Source organism: Schistocerca serialis, chromosome 1 (assembly GCF_023864345.2).
Source record: "Schistocerca serialis cubense isolate TAMUIC-IGC-003099 chromosome 1, iqSchSeri2.2, whole genome shotgun sequence".
NCBI classification, from domain to species: Eukaryota; Metazoa; Arthropoda; class Insecta; order Orthoptera; family Acrididae; genus Schistocerca; species Schistocerca serialis.
The window spans coordinates 639,257,322-639,276,434 of NC_064638.1; the positions used below are offsets into that span (position 1 = coordinate 639,257,322).

General features: G+C 38.1%; 1 protein-coding gene across 1 annotated transcript in view; it reads right to left on the reverse strand.

Annotated features, from left to right (window-relative positions):
- The window catches only part of LOC126478724 (multiple inositol polyphosphate phosphatase 1), a 213,510-nt gene that overhangs the window by 21,626 nt on the left and 172,771 nt on the right, over positions 1-19,113 (reverse strand). Inside the window, 3 exon segments of the mRNA XM_050103725.1 lie at positions 9,962-10,071; positions 11,551-11,599; positions 11,601-11,649. Of these exon segments, the coding sequence (XP_049959682.1) occupies positions 9,962-10,071; positions 11,551-11,599; positions 11,601-11,649 (208 nt within the window).

The following is a 19,113-nucleotide window of genomic DNA, read 5'->3' on the forward strand; positions in this document are numbered from 1 at the left end:
CCACTATCTTGGTGACTGTAATGTTGTTTCTCCACTCCGTAAAACCGACAGAAACATGTCAAACCATTTTAATTCATTCTGTCAATGACAATACTTCAGAACCTAGATACCTCAACTGATCCCCTAATTGTTTTGACCAGTGTATAAAGCTGCAGTTTTTGTCAAGTTATAGTGGGCAATATAGTGAATTTCCTGACATTATTCACTATATATTATTTTTTGTGGTATCTGAAAGAAAATTCTAAGAGAACTTTAACAACATAACATGTACGGCACTTTATCAAATATTATCAAGATAACACTACTGCAAACCACTGTCCCACCATTAGGTTATACAAATGTCTGCTCTGTTATACCAAATGTAAGCAAACCTGTAACTCAGGTATGGTTTTTGTGTTTACCTGTACACGTGGAAGCCCATAAATTTGTGTTCTGCTGTTGTAGCAATCAGATAAATTGCTTATAAAACTACTGAGACATTCACAATGTATATGACAGTAAAAAAAGTAAATATAATTTATGGTGAATGTCACCAAACTCTTCCAGCAGCAGTGCGTTTGTATGCTGAAGAGTGTCAAGCTTTCACAATCTGCCTTTGCAAACACTGTGAAACAAAAGTTCTACAAAAACATTATAAAAAAAGTTCCAGAAACTGGAACTATGGAGAATGAAATATGCTAAAGAGAAAGAAGAGTAACTGATGAACGAAATGAAACTAACATTTTAGAAGCAGTAACATACAATGCAAATGACACTCAAGAGGTATTTGGAGGCATGAGAGGGATCAACTAAACAAGTGTTCTGTGAACGCTAACTTCCATCACATTTTGTCCACTTCACATTTCACTGCATCTACAGCTTCATGGCAATGGACTTCCAAAATTTGTTACAGTTTTCCAAATGTTATCTACGAAAATGCTAAGTGATGCAGCACATCTATGGAAAATTTTGTTCAAGGGAGAAGCATCATTTACAAATCATGGGCAAGTCAATCATTGTGATATGTACTAATCGTCAGATGAAAATCCATGCTAACTCAATGAAGAAGATACAAAACAAAAAGCCACTCTTGTCTATTAATATTTGGTGTGTATTTCCCAGGACCCCCATCATTTATTGGTGTAAATCTTAATACACTCAAATATCTTGAGTTCCTAAGATATGCTGCTGCTGCAGTTATTGGACGACACCCCAGTAGCCATAAGGCAACCAGTACGGCAGCAAAATGACGAATGTTCCAACCATTCAGCATATTTAATGGCAGACCCTCTTTAGAGAACGTATGGAAAGGTTTGGAACAATCATTCAGGAAACACAAAATGCCCTGCACATTCACCAGACATAATACTTTCTTGAGGATGGTTTAATAAGTCTGGTACAAAACCATGAAAAATTATTTGTTTCATACACAATTCACCTTACTTCTTGACATAGTCCCTTTTAAGGGATATTTGGTCCAGCAATCTCCAGCTTTTTCATCCCATCGGAAAAATTGCTTCAGTCAAACTCTGCAAAGTACTGCAAATATCACTTCTTCACTTGATGAAAATATTTCCAGCAATCCAAAGTTTCAAGATAGGGTACAGTAAGAAGTCACCTGGAGCTAAGTTTGGTGAATAGGGCTGATGAGGAACTAATTCAAAGACCAGTTCATGCACTTTCACCATTGTTGTCACACTGATGTGGGGGATGGTGCATTATACTGGTGAAAGAGCACTTTCTTGCATGCCAACCCTAGGTTTTTTTCAGATACACAAGTTTCAGGTCATTCATCAATGAAGGATAACAGGATCCAGTTATGATTCTGCCTTTTTTTCAAGTAATCTATGAGCATTACTCCTTGGAAGTCCCAAAAAATAGCAACCATCTCCTTACCAGCTGACAAAATCGTCTTTGCCTTCTTCGACGCACTTTTAAAAGAGCTTTGTCCATTTATTTGGCTGCCTTTTTGACTCTGGTGCATAATGATAGATACAGATTTCATTAACAGTCACAAATATGCACAAAAAGTCTTGTGGATTATGATTAAACATCGCCAGACACTATCTTGAAATGTTGTGCCAGATGTGCTTATGGTTGACAGTGAGCAATTATCCATGCAGGTTTATGCACTCGCTCAGTTGAGATGCCTGCAATCTCAGTCTTTTTAACTGGTCATCTTACATTACCAAACCACGGATTTTGTCAGTGGTTTCCTTTGTGGTGACCTCAAGTGGATTGCCAGAATGTGCTTCATCTTTCATGCTGCCTCAATCACATTTAAATTCATTAACCCAAAAGTAATGGCCTTCGATGATTGTGCAGAGTCCCTATAAACTTGATCCAGTTCTGTTTTGATTTGTGCGCGAGTCCAACCCTTCAAACAAAATGTTGAACAATGCAATGAAACTGATTTTTCTCCATTTTCAATCACAGACAAGACATTGACCAATTCAGACAGCTGACAACAATGAACTACAATCTGTACATTTTTGAAATTCTTTACACGATCCTTGGAATAATCAAGCTTCCTAACTGTGAAGGTGCAGTAAAAGTGTTTCATTCTTTCATACAAATTTACCAGACTTATCAAACCAAGCTGGTGTACTTTTACTTGTGAAAAACAATTCGAAACAAAAGGTCTATTAGGAAACTCCAATGACTCCCTAGGCATGAAATGCTTTATAACATTGACCTGTGCTGCTGTTAATTCCAGATGAAATTCAACATGCAGTACTGTTTCTTCAGAAGCACTTTTATTCTTTCTGGATATATTTGGTGTGGCCTGTCATAGCTGCCTCATCCTGTATATCTTAATAATAAATAGGAAGGCACAACAATATATAAATTATGATAAATGACCTTGTGGATAACATTGGAAGTTCACTGAGGCTTTTTGCGGATGATGCTGTGGTATATCGAGAGGTTGTAACAATGGAAAATTGTACTGAAATGCAGGAGGATCTGCAGCGAATTGATGCATGGTACGGAGAACGGCAATCGAATCTCAATGTAGACAAGTGTAATGTGCTGCAAATACATAAAGAAAGATCCCTTATAATTTAGCTACAATATAGCAGGTCAGCAACTGGAAGCAGTTAATTCCATAAACTATCTGGGAGTACGCATTAGGAGTGATTTAAAATGGAATGATCATATAAAGTTCATCGTCGGTAAAGCAGATGCCAGACTGAGATTCACTGGAAGAATCCTAAGGAAATGCAATCCGAAAGTAGGTTACAGTACACTTGTTCGCCCACTGCTTGAATACTGCTCACCAGTGTTGGATCTGTACCAGATAGGGTTGATAGAAGAGGATCATTCAGTAATCGCGAAAGTGTTACAGAGATGATAGATAAACTCCAGTGGAAGACTCTCCAGGAGAGACACTCAGTAGTTCGGTATGGGCTTATGTTGAAGTTTTGAGAACATACCTTCACAGAGGAGTCAAGCAGTCTATTGCTCCCTCCTATGTATATCTCGTGAAGAGACCATGAGAATAAAATCAGAGAGATTAGAGTCCCCACAGAGGCATACAGACAATCCTTCTTTCCATGAACAATACAAGACTGGAACAGAAGGGAGAACCGATAGAGGTACTCAAGGTACCCTCCACCAACAACCGTCAGGTGGCTTGTGGAGTATGGATGTAGATGTAGATGTAGACACTATATCATATACCAATGCTGAATATCAACACTTTAAGCACCTGATATGACAGCCGTGATACTAAACACATGAGCCATACCTGAATTATTAGTTCCCTTACACCTGGCGCAATAGGGCAGGCATTTGTGGAACCTCTTCTCCTGATAGCAGGACAGTGGTTTACAGCACTGCCAGACCCAAACATGTTTGTTGTTGCAATTCTCTTAGAAGTTTCCTTCAAATGCCACAAAAAAGTATATAGTTCCATTACAGTTTGTAATCTGGTGACTATAAACAATAAAAATTATTTTGAACGTCAGGAAACTCACCATAATGTCCGCTACAACTTACCAAAAATGGCACCTCAATACATTTATTCTTTCTAGATATATTTGGTGTGGCCTGTCTTAGCTGCCTCATCCTGTATATCTTAAGAATAAATAGGAAGGCACAACAATATATAAAGTATGATCAGCCAGGGTTCAAATTTACTAAGTCGGGAGACATCAAGAAATAAATGCAAATTTATTTTTCCATAGGTATTGACAAACAGAAAAATACAGTGTTTGTAGAATGAGTCTCGGTCGGGCACACAGTTTTAATCTGCCAGGAAGTTTCACAGTGTTTGTAGTCAATAAAAATTTTATGTTAAAGTAATATAGGTGTAATTAGTATGCTGAAAGAAAACACTGTGCTAACACACACATAACTGGTATTTTTCTATGCCAACAACACTTCAAACAACCTACACACACACAATGACAGACGGGTGGAACAGTTGATCCTGATGTTTACTACTGGTCAATATCACTTAGGCTAGTACGCATGTTTTGTGCATCAATGTTAGCATGAAATCCCTGCGATATTTGGCACTGTTTGGTAGTCAACTGTGCAGGTTATGTCATTGACCTCCTAGCTGACCAGAAAAATGACTTGACAGTGAAAACAGCATGGCTGTGTAACCCTTGTGCGCATCATATCTGTGTTCTACCATTAGGGGTGGGCATGTCAAAATGTAGCCTCAGCTACGCCATCATGGCTATCTGTAGCAGCGAAAGTTGTAATACAGAGGGGGAACTTCATCGCAATGTAGCCTCCACTCTTCTGTCACTGCAGCTACTCAGTGCACATGTAAGCAACAGATTATCTCATTGTCAGTACCCATGACAGAAATAAAATATATGCTGTGTTGTAACATTCTAAAATCTCCATTGTTACTCAAGTGTCAAAATGCCAAATACCCAGGAGAAACTTTCACTGATCACAAAAACAACAGTCTATTTTGCTACTTTCACTTCACATACAACAGGATGACACAGGCAATAGAGACATTATATTAATCACTGTTCATAGTGTTTGACAGTTCTTTTCTTTTGCAGGTGCCACTCTGTCTTCTCACTAGCCAACACAGTCCACTGCTTAATGACTGATCCTGTCCTTTCTTAGAGGCTTTAGGTATTGTAGATATCACATATCTTACAGACACAGGGTTGTAGCCTATTCCTGATGTTATTCAGTCTGTACAATGAGCAAGCTGTCATCTTCTTGTGCCTCTCCTTCCATCATATAATTTTTACGGACATTTCTGACATCTTCTCTTCTATTAATTTTGTAAGATAATACAGTTTTCAGTTCAATGGTATACAAAAGCCTAATTCCAGCAATCTTGTTAGGGCCTTTGTAAACATTATAAAAATTTCTTGATTTTGTGATTAGCCTTCTTGGATTGGATGTGTGTCCTCAACAGAAAGGATTTCTCATCCTATATACTACTGGATTCACCAACTTGTCATACTGAACCTTCCAGTCATTGGCTTTCTTCATTAGCATTTGTTCCATCTTACTGATATTCCCCTCCCATGTCTCTTCATCATCAGGCAAACTTCTTAGAATTACTCTGATCAGTCTGCTTGTTAAATAGAATTTCTAGCATATGTACCCTGTAGACTCATGTGGCACATTACTGATTACATCCTCAAATTTGCTTTTTAAATGACCTCATTTCCCATTTTTTTACAGCTATACACTCAATACACATGATTCATTTGCTTCATAACACACTCTGCAGTGTTCACGGCAGGTCCGTAGCATGAAATAAACACTGGCTCCACATCACATCATCTCATCTCATCTCAAAGTTTCAACCCATTTCTTACATGGAAACCGGCTTCCACTGTCAATGACTGCTTATTTCGGCATATACACATTTATGAAGTAAACCTTCTCATCTCATTTCCAGCTATCTTACTGCTCCTGGCCTTTTTCCATGGGTACAATTTTACATGTTTTGAGAAAAGGTTGACAATAATCGTCCTAGGGACTCAATCACTACTGTCTCTTTAAGCCCTTTCAGTAACACAGGGTGCATGAAATCTTTATGTTACATGATAGTAGACTTGGTATTCTAACAAATTTCGCACTTACACAACAAATGTTGTGTTCTCTTGGCTATATTGAAAAATAAACAACCCATCTCATTTTTTTCAGGCACTTCTTGGGTCCAAAGTACACACTACTAAAGCACGTGTTACACATAAGGTGGTGGTTTGTCGTTCTTTGGTAAAATACCCCTTCATGTAATAGATATTACATTTGGATTTCCTCACCCCATGTGCATCTGTACTTCCTTTTCACCAATGATAGACATTAGACAGCATTCACTCATGGCATAAGACTTTCAGTATTTTGGGGATGTTCCTTAATGAACTAAATATTTCATTAGGAGAATCATGTCTTCCAGTGTCATCAGGCATGTTTTTCATCTTTACAAGGTTACCAGTAAGTGTGAGAGTGCATTGGGTACCAAATTCTTTTGTCCTAGTTTGTTTTGCAACCCAAAACTGAATTCTCGCAGCACTTAGGTCCATTTTGGTAACCGACCCTTTTGTAGTTTGCTTGTTAATAGGAATGACAAAGCTCAACAGTTAACTATCACTATGGATTTCCAGCCTGCTAGATAACAGCAGAACTCTGCGAATCCAAACAGTATTGCCAGTGTTTCCTTCTCTATTGCTGGATACTTCCATACATAGCTAGTCAAAATTCTGTCCCTGAAAGCTATCGTCTTTAAGTTATCATGATCACCTTTTTTATTGATTTGATACTCCCATGCCATAATTGGGTCCATCACAGGGTAAGATCTGAGGTGGTTGGCATACAGATTAAAGCTGTTTTAATCTGTTGAAATACCTCCTCACAATCTTCCATCCATTACCTCAAACTACTGTATTTTGCTTAAGTAGGTTGTGCAAGGCTTTGCTGTTTAGCATTTGATTATCTATGAAACAGCAGCAGAAGCTGTACAAGCCATGAAAGCTCCCGAATTCCTTGTTACAACTATGTATCAGTAAACCATGTACTGCCTCCCAAGAATTTTGTTTCCTGGTGATTTCTGATTTTCTTAGGATCCAATAAGGTCCTATGATTTCAAATGTCTGAAAAATTACCTAAAATATTCTCTCCATGTACTGCTTTACATCAGAATTTCAGCCCAAACGGAAGTATATGATATTGATAGCACCACTCTTTGTATACGAGTGTGGTGTACTGTCTACATTATGGGTCCAATAACACCTGATGGTGCTCTAAAGTCAGTTCCAGACCCATAAACACTTTAGCGTCATTGAAATTCTGCTGCAACTCTTTGGTTCAAATGGCTCTGAGCACTATGGTACTTAACTTCTGAGGTCATCAGTCCCAACTCTTTGGTATTTTCCAGTCAATCTCACTTAAATTAAAAAAACTGATTTACTTAAATTCTTCTTTTCCATTGAGTAGTGTCACTTTATTCAACTGAGTCAGAATTGGAGGTGAATTACATTCAGTTTCACTATCGAGTTGTATTCTTTCTAGCTCCTCTCCCTTTTATATCAGAGGTGTTGAGTACTGTCTGGTGAAATTTTGCCCTTTCCTGGTGTCAATTTTTTTCAACTGAAAATCAAAAGTATTGATTGACTGATTTTTTATCTGGTGACGTTTCATTACATTATCTACAGAGTGTGTACTTGTCACACAGAACAAGTCAACTTAATCTAAAACATTTTTAAAATGTATTTGTAGTAGGACTAAGATTTTTCCCACAAAAAATTTTTCCTTTTAGTTTGGTTATGCTAGTATGGTTTTACTTTTGAAATGTGAATGGAAATGTTAAATTTGTAGGCAACCTTAATAGCAGGATGTTGTGAACTGTGTTGCAGATGGGGAGTGTACCATAACTCCATCTTTTTGGAAAAAAGGGGAGAAGTGGGCACTTTCCTGTTGCTGTAATTCCCCCAAACACTTGTGAAAAATAAAGAGCTTCTCATCAGGCCATGAAGGCCCCAGAGATGTCTACTAACTGCTGTGTCATCCTTTGTCTTGCAGCATCTTGCAGATACAGTACTGAGGGGCATTTAGTCAACACACTGCTTTCCCAGCCATTTTGCAGACTTTCCAGACCATGGAGCCACCACTACTCAGTCAAGTAACTCTCAATTGGCATCGTGAGGCTGAGTGCACCCCATACCAGACCTCCTACCGAGGAAAAAATGCTTGGCACTACAGGGAATCGAACCCGGGTCCTCCGCATGGTAGACATCTATGCTGATCATTCAATTACAGAGGCGGATTGTGAAGAGTACTTGGTGCCTTTAACAGAGAATATTACCTGTATGTTCGGAAGCAGATAATAAAGTCATTTGTTAAGATGCAATATCATACATTTTCTGGAGGCACGAACAACAGCATTTCAATGTTATAAAGTGTTCATTTTATAACTTTCGTAGCTCTAATGTACTCAATATGGCTGATTTAGTGCTCAGTTAAATTTAGCTGGAGAACAGGTGTCCACTGTAAGTTTCTTCCCCTTCTCTTTCTTTAATCCAGCTGCAAATGGCTAGAAAGAAATTTAGTTACAAAGCTGTTGTAAGTTTGCTTTTTCAGCACCAAATACACTACAAATAAATCACAGAACTTCTTGAGTTGGATGCTTCTTGGTCAATACTGCATTCTGGAAGTTAGTTGAAAAACTTACATGTTGATGCAGGAGAACATTGTAAGTTCAACTGGGAAACATCCAAGTATAAACCACATTCTCACATCACTGATATACCTTCAGTTTGTTGACTAAAGACACAGCTGTTGGTTGAACAGTGAATAAATATACTACAGCATTAGGCAAGTAAGAATGACGTCCAAATCACAGTCCAGGAGGAAATCATGGAATATAGGGTCATTGTCATTAGGTACACAGAAGTGCTTGCTGTAAACATCAGGTAGTTGCAACACATGAAAACATGTTGGTCCATGGTCGGCCTTCAATCTGTTGTGGTTACATTGTCATGTGACCTGGCACCAGGGCATGTATATTTTTATGCCATGCCTAGCAACCTTGCCAGACATATTGATTGATCCATCCATACGTCCACTGGGCTAACAAGAGCATCTTTTAGATTTTAGCATATAGCATTTGTGCAAATAGCTCTTTATCAAAAATTTACGGAAACTGCCACAAAAATTATACAGCCAACTAGAACTTGGTCTGCGTATAATGGCAGTTACTGTTACTACATCAAAATGTCTGAGCAATGAAGAGCAAAATTAGTTATTAATGACTTCCTTGTGTTGAAGTGCTACATTCATAGCCATCATAATTTGCCTCCCTGGACATCTGCCACAAACATATCTAATTTTTTTGTGTTTAGCTTATTATCTTACTTCTGTGGATTAGTTGTCACATTTAGGGATAGCTGCAAAGACAAGAAATTCAATGCCAGTACTACAGTATCCTACCAGACCACCAACAAGCATGTAGTTTTGACTTTTTCTTTTCTTTTATTAAAGGTCATAGATCACAACACAAAAATGATACAGTCCTACAAATTGAATCATTTACTATAATCAACTGACTTGGCAACAGGCGACTACAAATTCTTTTTGCATCTAAAAGAACATCTCTGTAGCAGCAAATGTATTGCAGAACTGGCCAGTCTTACAGGAACAGGAGGAAATAACTTTCTCAATAACTATTAAACTGTTACACAAAAGAGATGAGGACTGTGCTATTATGTACAGAGTTACTAACATAAGTAAATGTGGTGCACTAAACCACTGGCAGTTACAGCAGGATGTGAGCATTGTGTGTTTTCCCTCATTTAGGTACCTAAGTTCATTCTCAATGCATATTTATCACAAGTTACAAAGTCACTTGTTAATTCTGTTTTAAATTTTTTCCAGAATGTAGTTGTTGCTAATATGTATAAGTAACACATAATTCTGAACTTGTTATTTATTGCTGTTCTGCTTCTATTTTCAGAATACACATTACCTCACTAAGTTACAGAAAGATAAGACTTACTGCAAATGCTCCATCATATCTTTAAGGGCAGGACACGCCTGTTTGTAAGTTAATTCATAGCCATATCCATCAACCCAATAATACTTCAGATCTTCAGAATACTCAAACACCTGAAATTAGAAAAAGAGAATGATTTTTCACCTATATGCAGCAATTACTTATTTAGTCTTTCCTTGTTACAACATGCAACTTAAATTCTGACAGAAGCTGGTGTTAACAAAAAATAAAACTCATAATTGCTATATGCAATTTCAAATATTGGTGGCATCACCTATATGCAGCAATTACTTATTTAGTCATTACAGCTACGAAAGTTATAAAATGAACACTTTATAACATTGAAATGCTGTTGTTCGTGCCTCCAGAAAATGTATGATATTGCATCTTAACAAATGACTTTATTATCTGCTGCCGAACGTACAGGTAATATTCTCTGTTAAAGGCACCAAGTACTCTTCACAATTTTTTCTGTTCTTTTATTGTGAATTATGATTTATTTGTCTCATAACATACAGATTTTAATCTTCTGATCGGAGTACAGGAGACATATCAAAAACTGAGTATTACAACTTCACTGGTTCAAAATTACAGTTAATGAGATAGTACAGTTAATTTAGGTTCACACATGGGATGTTCTTGGCTCTTGGTTTGTTCTAAATTTTCTTTCCCATATACTGGGGAATCTAAGCACATAAGTTTAAATGATGAGCAGTGAGCACAAAATGATCTTTATTTCTCATAGTATATGAATTAACAAAATAGTTTTCCTCAAATAATAATTCTAAATATATACGTAAAAAGATGATATATGTAAAAACAAAGATGCTGTAACTTACCAAACGAAAGCATTGGTATGTTGACAGAGACAATAAACACACAAACACACACACAAATTTCAAGCTTTCGCAACCCCAGGTTGCTTCATCAGGAAAGAGGGAAGGAGAGGGAACACACACACACACACACACACACACACACACACACACACACACACACACACAGACATATGTAAATGCAAAGAGGTTGGGCAGAGATGTCAGTCGAGGCGGAAGTACAGAGGCAGCCTTTGTCTGTATATGTGTGTGTGTGTGTGTGTGTGTGTGTGTGTGTGTGTGTGTGTGTGTGTGTGTGTGTGTGTGTGTGTGTAAGTCTTTCCGCTCCCATGATTGGAATGACTCCTTACCCTCTCCCTTAAAACCCACATCCTTTCGTCTTTCCCTCTCGTTCCCTTTTTCCTGATGAAGCAACCTTGGGTTGCGAAAGCTTGAAATTTGTGTGTGTGTTTGTGTGTTTATTGTCTCTATCAACATACCAATGCTTTCGTTTGGTAAGTTAGAGCATCTTTGTTTTTAGATATATTTTTCCCAAGTGGAATGTTTCCCTCTATTATATTCATATCATTAAAAAAATGATATAGATATGTAGGGAAGGAAGTTAGAATTATTCAGCATCAAATCATCTATTACATTTATGCAACAATGTTTAACCAACTGTCTAAATAACATTTTCTTCTAATTCACCTGTTGTTTGATACCTATTTCACCATAGCTTGATGTTCATTGTAACTAAAATATACTACACAGGTATACCTTAAGGTCTTCTTCTGAGAAAACAGAACACCAAGGAGAAACACCCCTCTTCCCAGGCAGTTTCAAAGGTGCACGTAAGGTACATCACCTCTGCGTCAGCTATAATAAAGAAAAAAGGTAGCAGAGGATTAATTGCATGCTAGACAAACAATGAAAAGAGTCACAGTAAGCAGTCTTGTATAAATGAGGTGCTGAGCAGTAGGCAGACATATTCAGTCATGTTTATGAGCTTATCACTCAGTGCTTCAATAAGATGATAAATGGTTACCTATAAACTTTCCAATGCAAATAAATAACTCCTTTACACAGTTAATACAAGGAAGGTCATATAATGTCACATATGTTCTAAAATGAAACAAACCTTAGTGACAATAACAAATACTTCCTGAGGCATTACAATGGGCCTTCTCTGAAAATTATCTAGAACACAGAGTTCAGAATCCCCCTCATGATGAGAATACATTGGATCTAATGGTAACAAATACACCTAAGCTCTTTGAGACTGTCTAGAATGAAACTGGTATCAGTGACTGCGAGGTAGTCATAGCAACACTGATTACCAAAATACAAAGGGAAACTGAAACAAGTAGAGAGATTTGCATGTTTAGTAAACTGAATAATGTGGCAGTAGTGTCGTATCTCAATCAGACACTTGAAACTTCTAACTCATGGCAGGCTCATGTACAGGAACTATGGCTCAATTTAAAAAATAGTTGACCATGCACTGGATATATGTGTACCTACCTTAACAGTTCAGTAGTATACAGTCACTGTAAAAAAAAAAAAAAAAACATAGTTTACTGCATAATAGGTGTGAAGCAATGCATACATAGAGAGATGCTGAATGAAACGTGTTTGGCTGTCAAGAGGGCAATGTGTCAAGCCTTCAATGTCTGTGGAGCATAATTTCATTGAAAGATCTTTCAAAAAATCCGAAGAAATTCTGTTCGTATGTAAAGGTTGTTAGTGGCACCAAAGTCAGTGTCCAGACATTCAGGGACGATACAGGAATTAAACTGAGAGAGCAAAGTAAAAGCAGAAATGTGTAACTCCATTTTTAAACATTATTTTACAACTGAAAACTGAGGGGTAATGTCCCAATTTAATTCTTGCACCACTGAAAAGATATGTGAAATAGATATGTCCTAGTGCCACTGAGAAACAGCTGAAGTCATTAAAATCTAACACAGCTCTGGCACCTGATGGAATCCCTACAAGATTCAATACTAATCCCTCGAATAGAAGAGTTTCCCCCCTCCCCCCCCCCCCCCCCCCCCCCCGTCCGATAACAGATAAGTTTGCATACAGACATAATTTAAAGTGTAGTGGTGATAGAATTTGTAATCACAGTTATCAAGAATAAAAAATTTAATTCGTGAAAAAGAAGGTAAATATCATCTACAAACCGTTATTCTATGTACCTTCATAAAACGAATAGTGTGTGCCACATCCAGTGCATAGCGATTTTTTCGCAAATTAACAATACTGGGCAAATCTGCTACTATCACGGTCCGAACGATGCGAGATATTTCGCGATCAGCTTGTGTGTTAAAGAGGTTCTCTAAGCGACCAGTTTGTAAGAAGATGTCATACTGCCACTGTTGTTCAACCTTCTCATTCTGAAAATGTTTCCAAAAAAGCTTACAGCGATTGTGAGTACTTTAGCTGCCAAGAGAGACTGAGTTTTCATTGCAAGTCATAGCAGTTTTCTCCAACTTTGCCTTGCATTCTCTGACAACCGGAGAAATGGAAACCTCCGAACACCAACTCATCCTGTACCTAACCCGTTCTCTCCTTACAGTAGCCACGAAGAAAACATATTTTATCTATAGTCAAATTTTTTCAGATTTTTACATTAGGCAGGTAAAAAATTTTTAAATCTATGCATCTAGACAAAAAATTAAAAGAGAGTTTAAACGCAGTATCTGTGTCAAAGTCAAAGGTCAAATTAATTAATCTTTCTTTATGAGTAGCAGTTCATTTTAGTCTATAATGACCTCACTGTCGATGGGACATAAAACTCTTATCCCCCTTCCTTAGAAAAAATAAAATTAAATTAAATTAATAAATAAAAATAAATAAATATTACCTTGCAGCCTTGTTAAGCACAATCTAATCACCGAATACACAAAACATTCATACACTAGTTTTTAAGTACGCAATATGACCGTGAATCTTCAACCTGCATAGTTTGCTGCTAGAATAGACCAAGTAACACATCTTTGTTAGCACCGGCACTTATGTATAAAACTCCGTGAATTGCAATCATTCCATTAACATCTCGAATGTGGATAATTGTAAGTCTACATGCAAGTATCCCTTCTAGTGTTGTGTCATCCTTGTGAACGTGTTTTTGAGAATATGCTCACATATACAGTCATTAACTTATGAACTTTGATCAATAAATATGTATATAGACCTTATTATGTGTGAACTCTGTGAACACACAATCAGTGTTATTTGAAATTGGAAGGTAAAGAGGCATTAGTAATGAACTTGTTCAAAAGCTAGCACTGGAAAATTGTACTACAGTCTGATATCAAAGAGCACGATCACTTGATTGGTTGACTCAATGACAAACAATGAACTGATAGGTTCAAATGGCTCTAAGCACTATGATGGGACTCCCATCATGCACTGGTGTTGCTGATCACAGTGCACTTTCAGCTCTCTGAGACTGCAGATGTGTGTGCAAGTTGTGCTTGCGTGAGTATGTGTGTGCGCGTGTGTGTGTATGTGTGTCTACTGCTGACAAAGGCCTTAATGGCCGAAAACCATGATTGAATGAATCTTTTTATTGTGCCTATCGCGGCTCAGCATCTCTGCTATATGGTGAGAAGCAACTTTTCTTCTCTCGTATTGTTACATTCCATCATGGATTTTCCATTGTTTGATTTTCAAAATGAGTGAAAGACAGTGTGATACATATTGACATACAGGGAGCAGAAGTTAGTCAAAAAAAAGTGTTATTAAAGAGTGAGCTCTGCAAAGACAGTGGTTTTAAATCAGAGATAAATTCAATTTTTTTTGTTTTTATGAAGTGAATGGCAGTTAGGTAATTTACGAAACGTCAAGTACTTCCCCTACTTAGTGCTGCAATAAGAGTGCAAAAGTTGTTCCAAAGCAATGGAAAGGGTAATATCAAACCTGAATTGTATGAAGAAAATCAGAGGATACAAGAAATATATGAAACTAAAGCACCTTGAGTCATTTTTAGTGCAGTTCATGAAACAACATTAAAGAAGTTGTCAATGGTAGGCTTTAAGAAAAGAAAAGAAAAAAAGGCAGTAGAGAGATTAATTTTAAATTGGGCATGAATGGTATTGAGATTAAAAAGGAATTTATAAGTGAAATTAGTAACTTAAAATCAGATTTGGACAAAAACATTCTGTGAAAGTTTGTTAGGAAATAAGTTACTAAAAGTTGTAAAGAATTTGGAATCAACCTCAAAGACAGTATTAACCCCTATACTAATTGAAATATTAGCGAGAGAGAGAGAGAGAGAGAGAGAGAGAGAGAGAGAGAGAGAGAGAGAGAGAGAGAGAGCATGGACATCAAGAGAACTGAGTAATTGGTTTTAATTTCAAAATCAGCTAGGGCGCAATCCCATATGACCCCATCAACAACCATTCACCAAGTATATTATTTCTGTTGCTTATTTTTGTCAGGCTTACATATGCATTTCGTTAGTGTAAACTGATTAGTCATCAACATATTCCTCATATATTGAACCTCATTAGTACCGGGAGAGCTTTTCAAGTGATTACTGGAGAACAAATGAGCTCTACCAGAATTCTCTACAATCGGCTACCACAAGGCTCAGTTCTTGCTCCACTGTTCTTCAATCTTTATATTTCTGACATCCCAAACACTTAATCTAGGAAGTTTGGCTATGCAGACGATTGGGCTATAGCTGTGCAACACGAATCATTCGAGGCTACTGAAGACACCTTGTGCTCTGATTAGAAGCTTCTGAATGGCTATTTCTGCAAATGAAGATGGCAGCTGAATCTGACTAAGACTGATGTACCATGCTTCCACCTTTGCAACCACTCAGCAAGAAGACAGCTTAATGTCATCTTTGAAGTGGAACGCCTTAGCCATAACAACTACCCCACATACCTAGGAGTCACATTGGATAAGACGCTCTCTTACAAGGACCACCTGACAAACACTACAGATAAAATGAGGACAAGAAACATCATCATCTATAAACTATGCGGCACCACTTGGGGTTCCACAGCAAGCATACTCCGCACATCAGCAGTTGGGCTTGTCTACTCGGTGGCAGAATACTGTGCTCCTGTGTGAATTAACAGCCAGCATACAAGCAGGACTGATGTGGTACTAAATGACACCATGTGCAATATCAGTGACACAATAAAATCTATGCCCACTGTATGGCTGCCAACCCTGAGCCACATACCACCCCCAGAAAAGGCGAAAAAATGCTATTCTCATTGAGTTCAATGAGATAACTAATAACCCTCAGCTGCCCATACACAGCGACATAGCTGACTTGGAGAGCAGGAGACTTAAATCGAGAAGACCAGCATTACTCTACGCTAAAGAGATGACTAACTCCAACTTCAATTTCGACAGTCTGTGGAAACAACACTGGCAAGAACACTGCCCACCAAAATGCCAAAGTTTCATTACAGCTGAGAAACTGCTTGGCTTCATCAAGTCACGCAAAGTATGGGTAACTCTAAACTGCAAACGTTCTGGCCATGGAAGATGTGCTGACGCCCTCTACAAATGGGGAACAATACCAACACCAAATTGTGACTGCGGCACTGAAAAATAAACAGTCCAACACATAGTGGAAGAATGCCCAGTTTGAGCCTACAAGGGAACCTTCAACGATTTCCTTGCTGCAACAGAGGAGGCAATTGATTATATTAAATGTTTTGATGTCACTCGCTAATTAATCTATGTAGAAAATGTGTAAGGATTGTGATGTATGCCATACGATAAATAAAATAAATAAATAAGTATAATAACACAAAAGACAATTTACAGCATAACAGTATCCTGAAAATAAAATTTGTAACAGTACAAATTACTTCAGCATTTTACACAAATTGTTATATTCCTTCAATATAACCACTATTTTCAATAAGTTATTAAATTATTTTCAGTTATAGTGCCACATTGTTTCCCAATTAATTACATAGTCCATTACAGCAAAAACTACACTCTATGTTAAGTAAGTTTAATTATGTTTTATTGTCATTGTTTCATTAAATTTCTTTCCTTACAAACTTGTAAATTGAAGAAGTGCAATCGCTTAATAAACTCTCCACATCAGCAGCAACAGGCCACATCAGTGGTAGAGCCATTGCTCAGCTGTAATCATTGCTTTCTTCACCATGGACAAAGTGCAGGCTCACATCAGCTTGTCTGCTAAACTAACCTACTTATTTAAGTTCAAGATCACTGCTCTTACAGGAAGCCGAGATAAACCTTACTGCCTATGGATGCCATCATGTGCTCTTACTAGAAAAACCTTCAGTTTGTTTTAGTCACTCACAGTTAAGTCACCCATCCACTAAATTTGCTTGTGGTAGCTGGCAGACTGATGACCATAGATGTTAAGTCCCATAGTGCTCAGAGCCATTTGGTAGCTGGCCCCAAAGTGGACAAAGTTTCTCAGATAGACTTCTTTCCATGTTTTTGGGTTTATTGTTCACAAAATAGTACACACCAAGCAATCTGAAGGACTTGTCACTGTAAAAATTATCTCTGATAGATACATTTGAATCTTCTCGCTTACCACCAGATGAAGGATTTCAAAACTCATGTTCAAAGCTTCCCCAGTACCCCTGCCTCAAAAGGACACCCACAAAATAGAGCTGCGCATACTCACTCTTACAGCATGTTAACACCTATTCCTGATAGTTAATGAATTACATCCCTGGTAACATTAGGCCGTAGGCTCTTCACCGAAGAGTCAAGCAGTATATTGCTCCCTCCTACGTATATCTCGCGAAGAGACCATGAGGATAAAACCAGAGAGATTAGAGCCCACACAGAGGCATACCGACAGTCCTTCTTTCCACGAACAATACGAGACTGGAATAGAAGGGAGAACCGATAGAGGTACTGAAGGTACCCTCCGCCACACACCGTCAGGTGGCTTGCGGAGTATGGACGTAGATGTAGATGTAGGCAAGCCTAGCAGCACTTTTAGACTTTGTGGTGGCTTCAAAGTGTTGATAAACGCACATGGTGAAAAGAAAACTTGCGCCCTGTTGTCCCTGGGTGAGTTTATTGCAAAATTAGGTTAACACACTTTATTCAGTAAAATTGACTTCCCAGAGGCATATTTTCAAGTTCTGTTGTACACATCATCACAAGCTTACCTAGTGCTCAATGTGCCATAAGACCTCCACCTTTTTAATCTGTTACCTTTCATAATCTCATCAGCATTTTATGAATCATTTACTACAAGGTACCAAACTGTGCTAAATACCTCAATGATATCTAGGTTACAGGCATGACTCCAGAGTATCACCATCACAACCCCAAACTTTTGTTCTATATACTTCAGATAATATTTTTTCGACACGTGTATAGTTTAAACTCTTGAAAGAAGGAATGGAACCAATTAGCGATTACATTGCTGTGATTGATAAAATACACACTCCATGAATATAAAAAAATGAGTGTTACTGGACAAGATCAACTATTATGACCCCTTCATTGGAAAAGTAGCTGAGTTCTTTCAATCGTTGCACAAGCTGTGACACCAAGGCTTATGTTTTGAACGGTCAACTTGCTGTCAACATGTAAGACTGCCTTAGGAGGACACTGTTAGAGAGATTCGAGTGCACACGGAGCCTTTTCGTCAGTCGTTCTTCTCACGAACCATACGCGATTGGAACAGGAAAGGGAGGTAATGACAGTGGCACGTAAAGAGCCCTCTGCCACACACCATTGGGTGGCTTGTGAAGTATAGATGTAGATGTGCTTGGTAACATACACCCCTGGTCTGCTGCTGGTAGTAGTGGCTGATGCATGCACCCACAGTACAGGTGCGGTGTCTTTCATAAGTACTTCTAAGGGTTTATTCGCCTCCAAGTAATGCTATTCTAAAACAAAATGGAAGGCCCTTCACTACCATCTATGCAATGCAGCAATTTAAATTATTCCTATATGGACAGAAACTTCACACTGTCATGGTTCATCGACTGCTGATCACCATCTTTGACCCTAAGCATAGCTTGCCAGACTGGATCAGCCACTGCATTGCCTCCAGCAGCAAGAATGTACTTGTCTAATTTTCACTACGCTATCTACTATCAGGCACCAACATTACACGCTAACTTGAGTGGGCTGTCCCAATTTCTTATGTGACCAGACCCAACTTTTGACCAATGCAAACTGGTTTGTTTCCAGTTTGATTCAGATCTGGATTCCAGCTTTCCCCTTAACATCAAGTGACTCTGCACCCTCCACCTGCAAGGGACAGCGTTATGCTGCTCCCCACTTTTTACCAAATGGATTAGACACACACCCCTCCCTGACCCAATCCATGCCCTTACTTGCCATGATCAAACA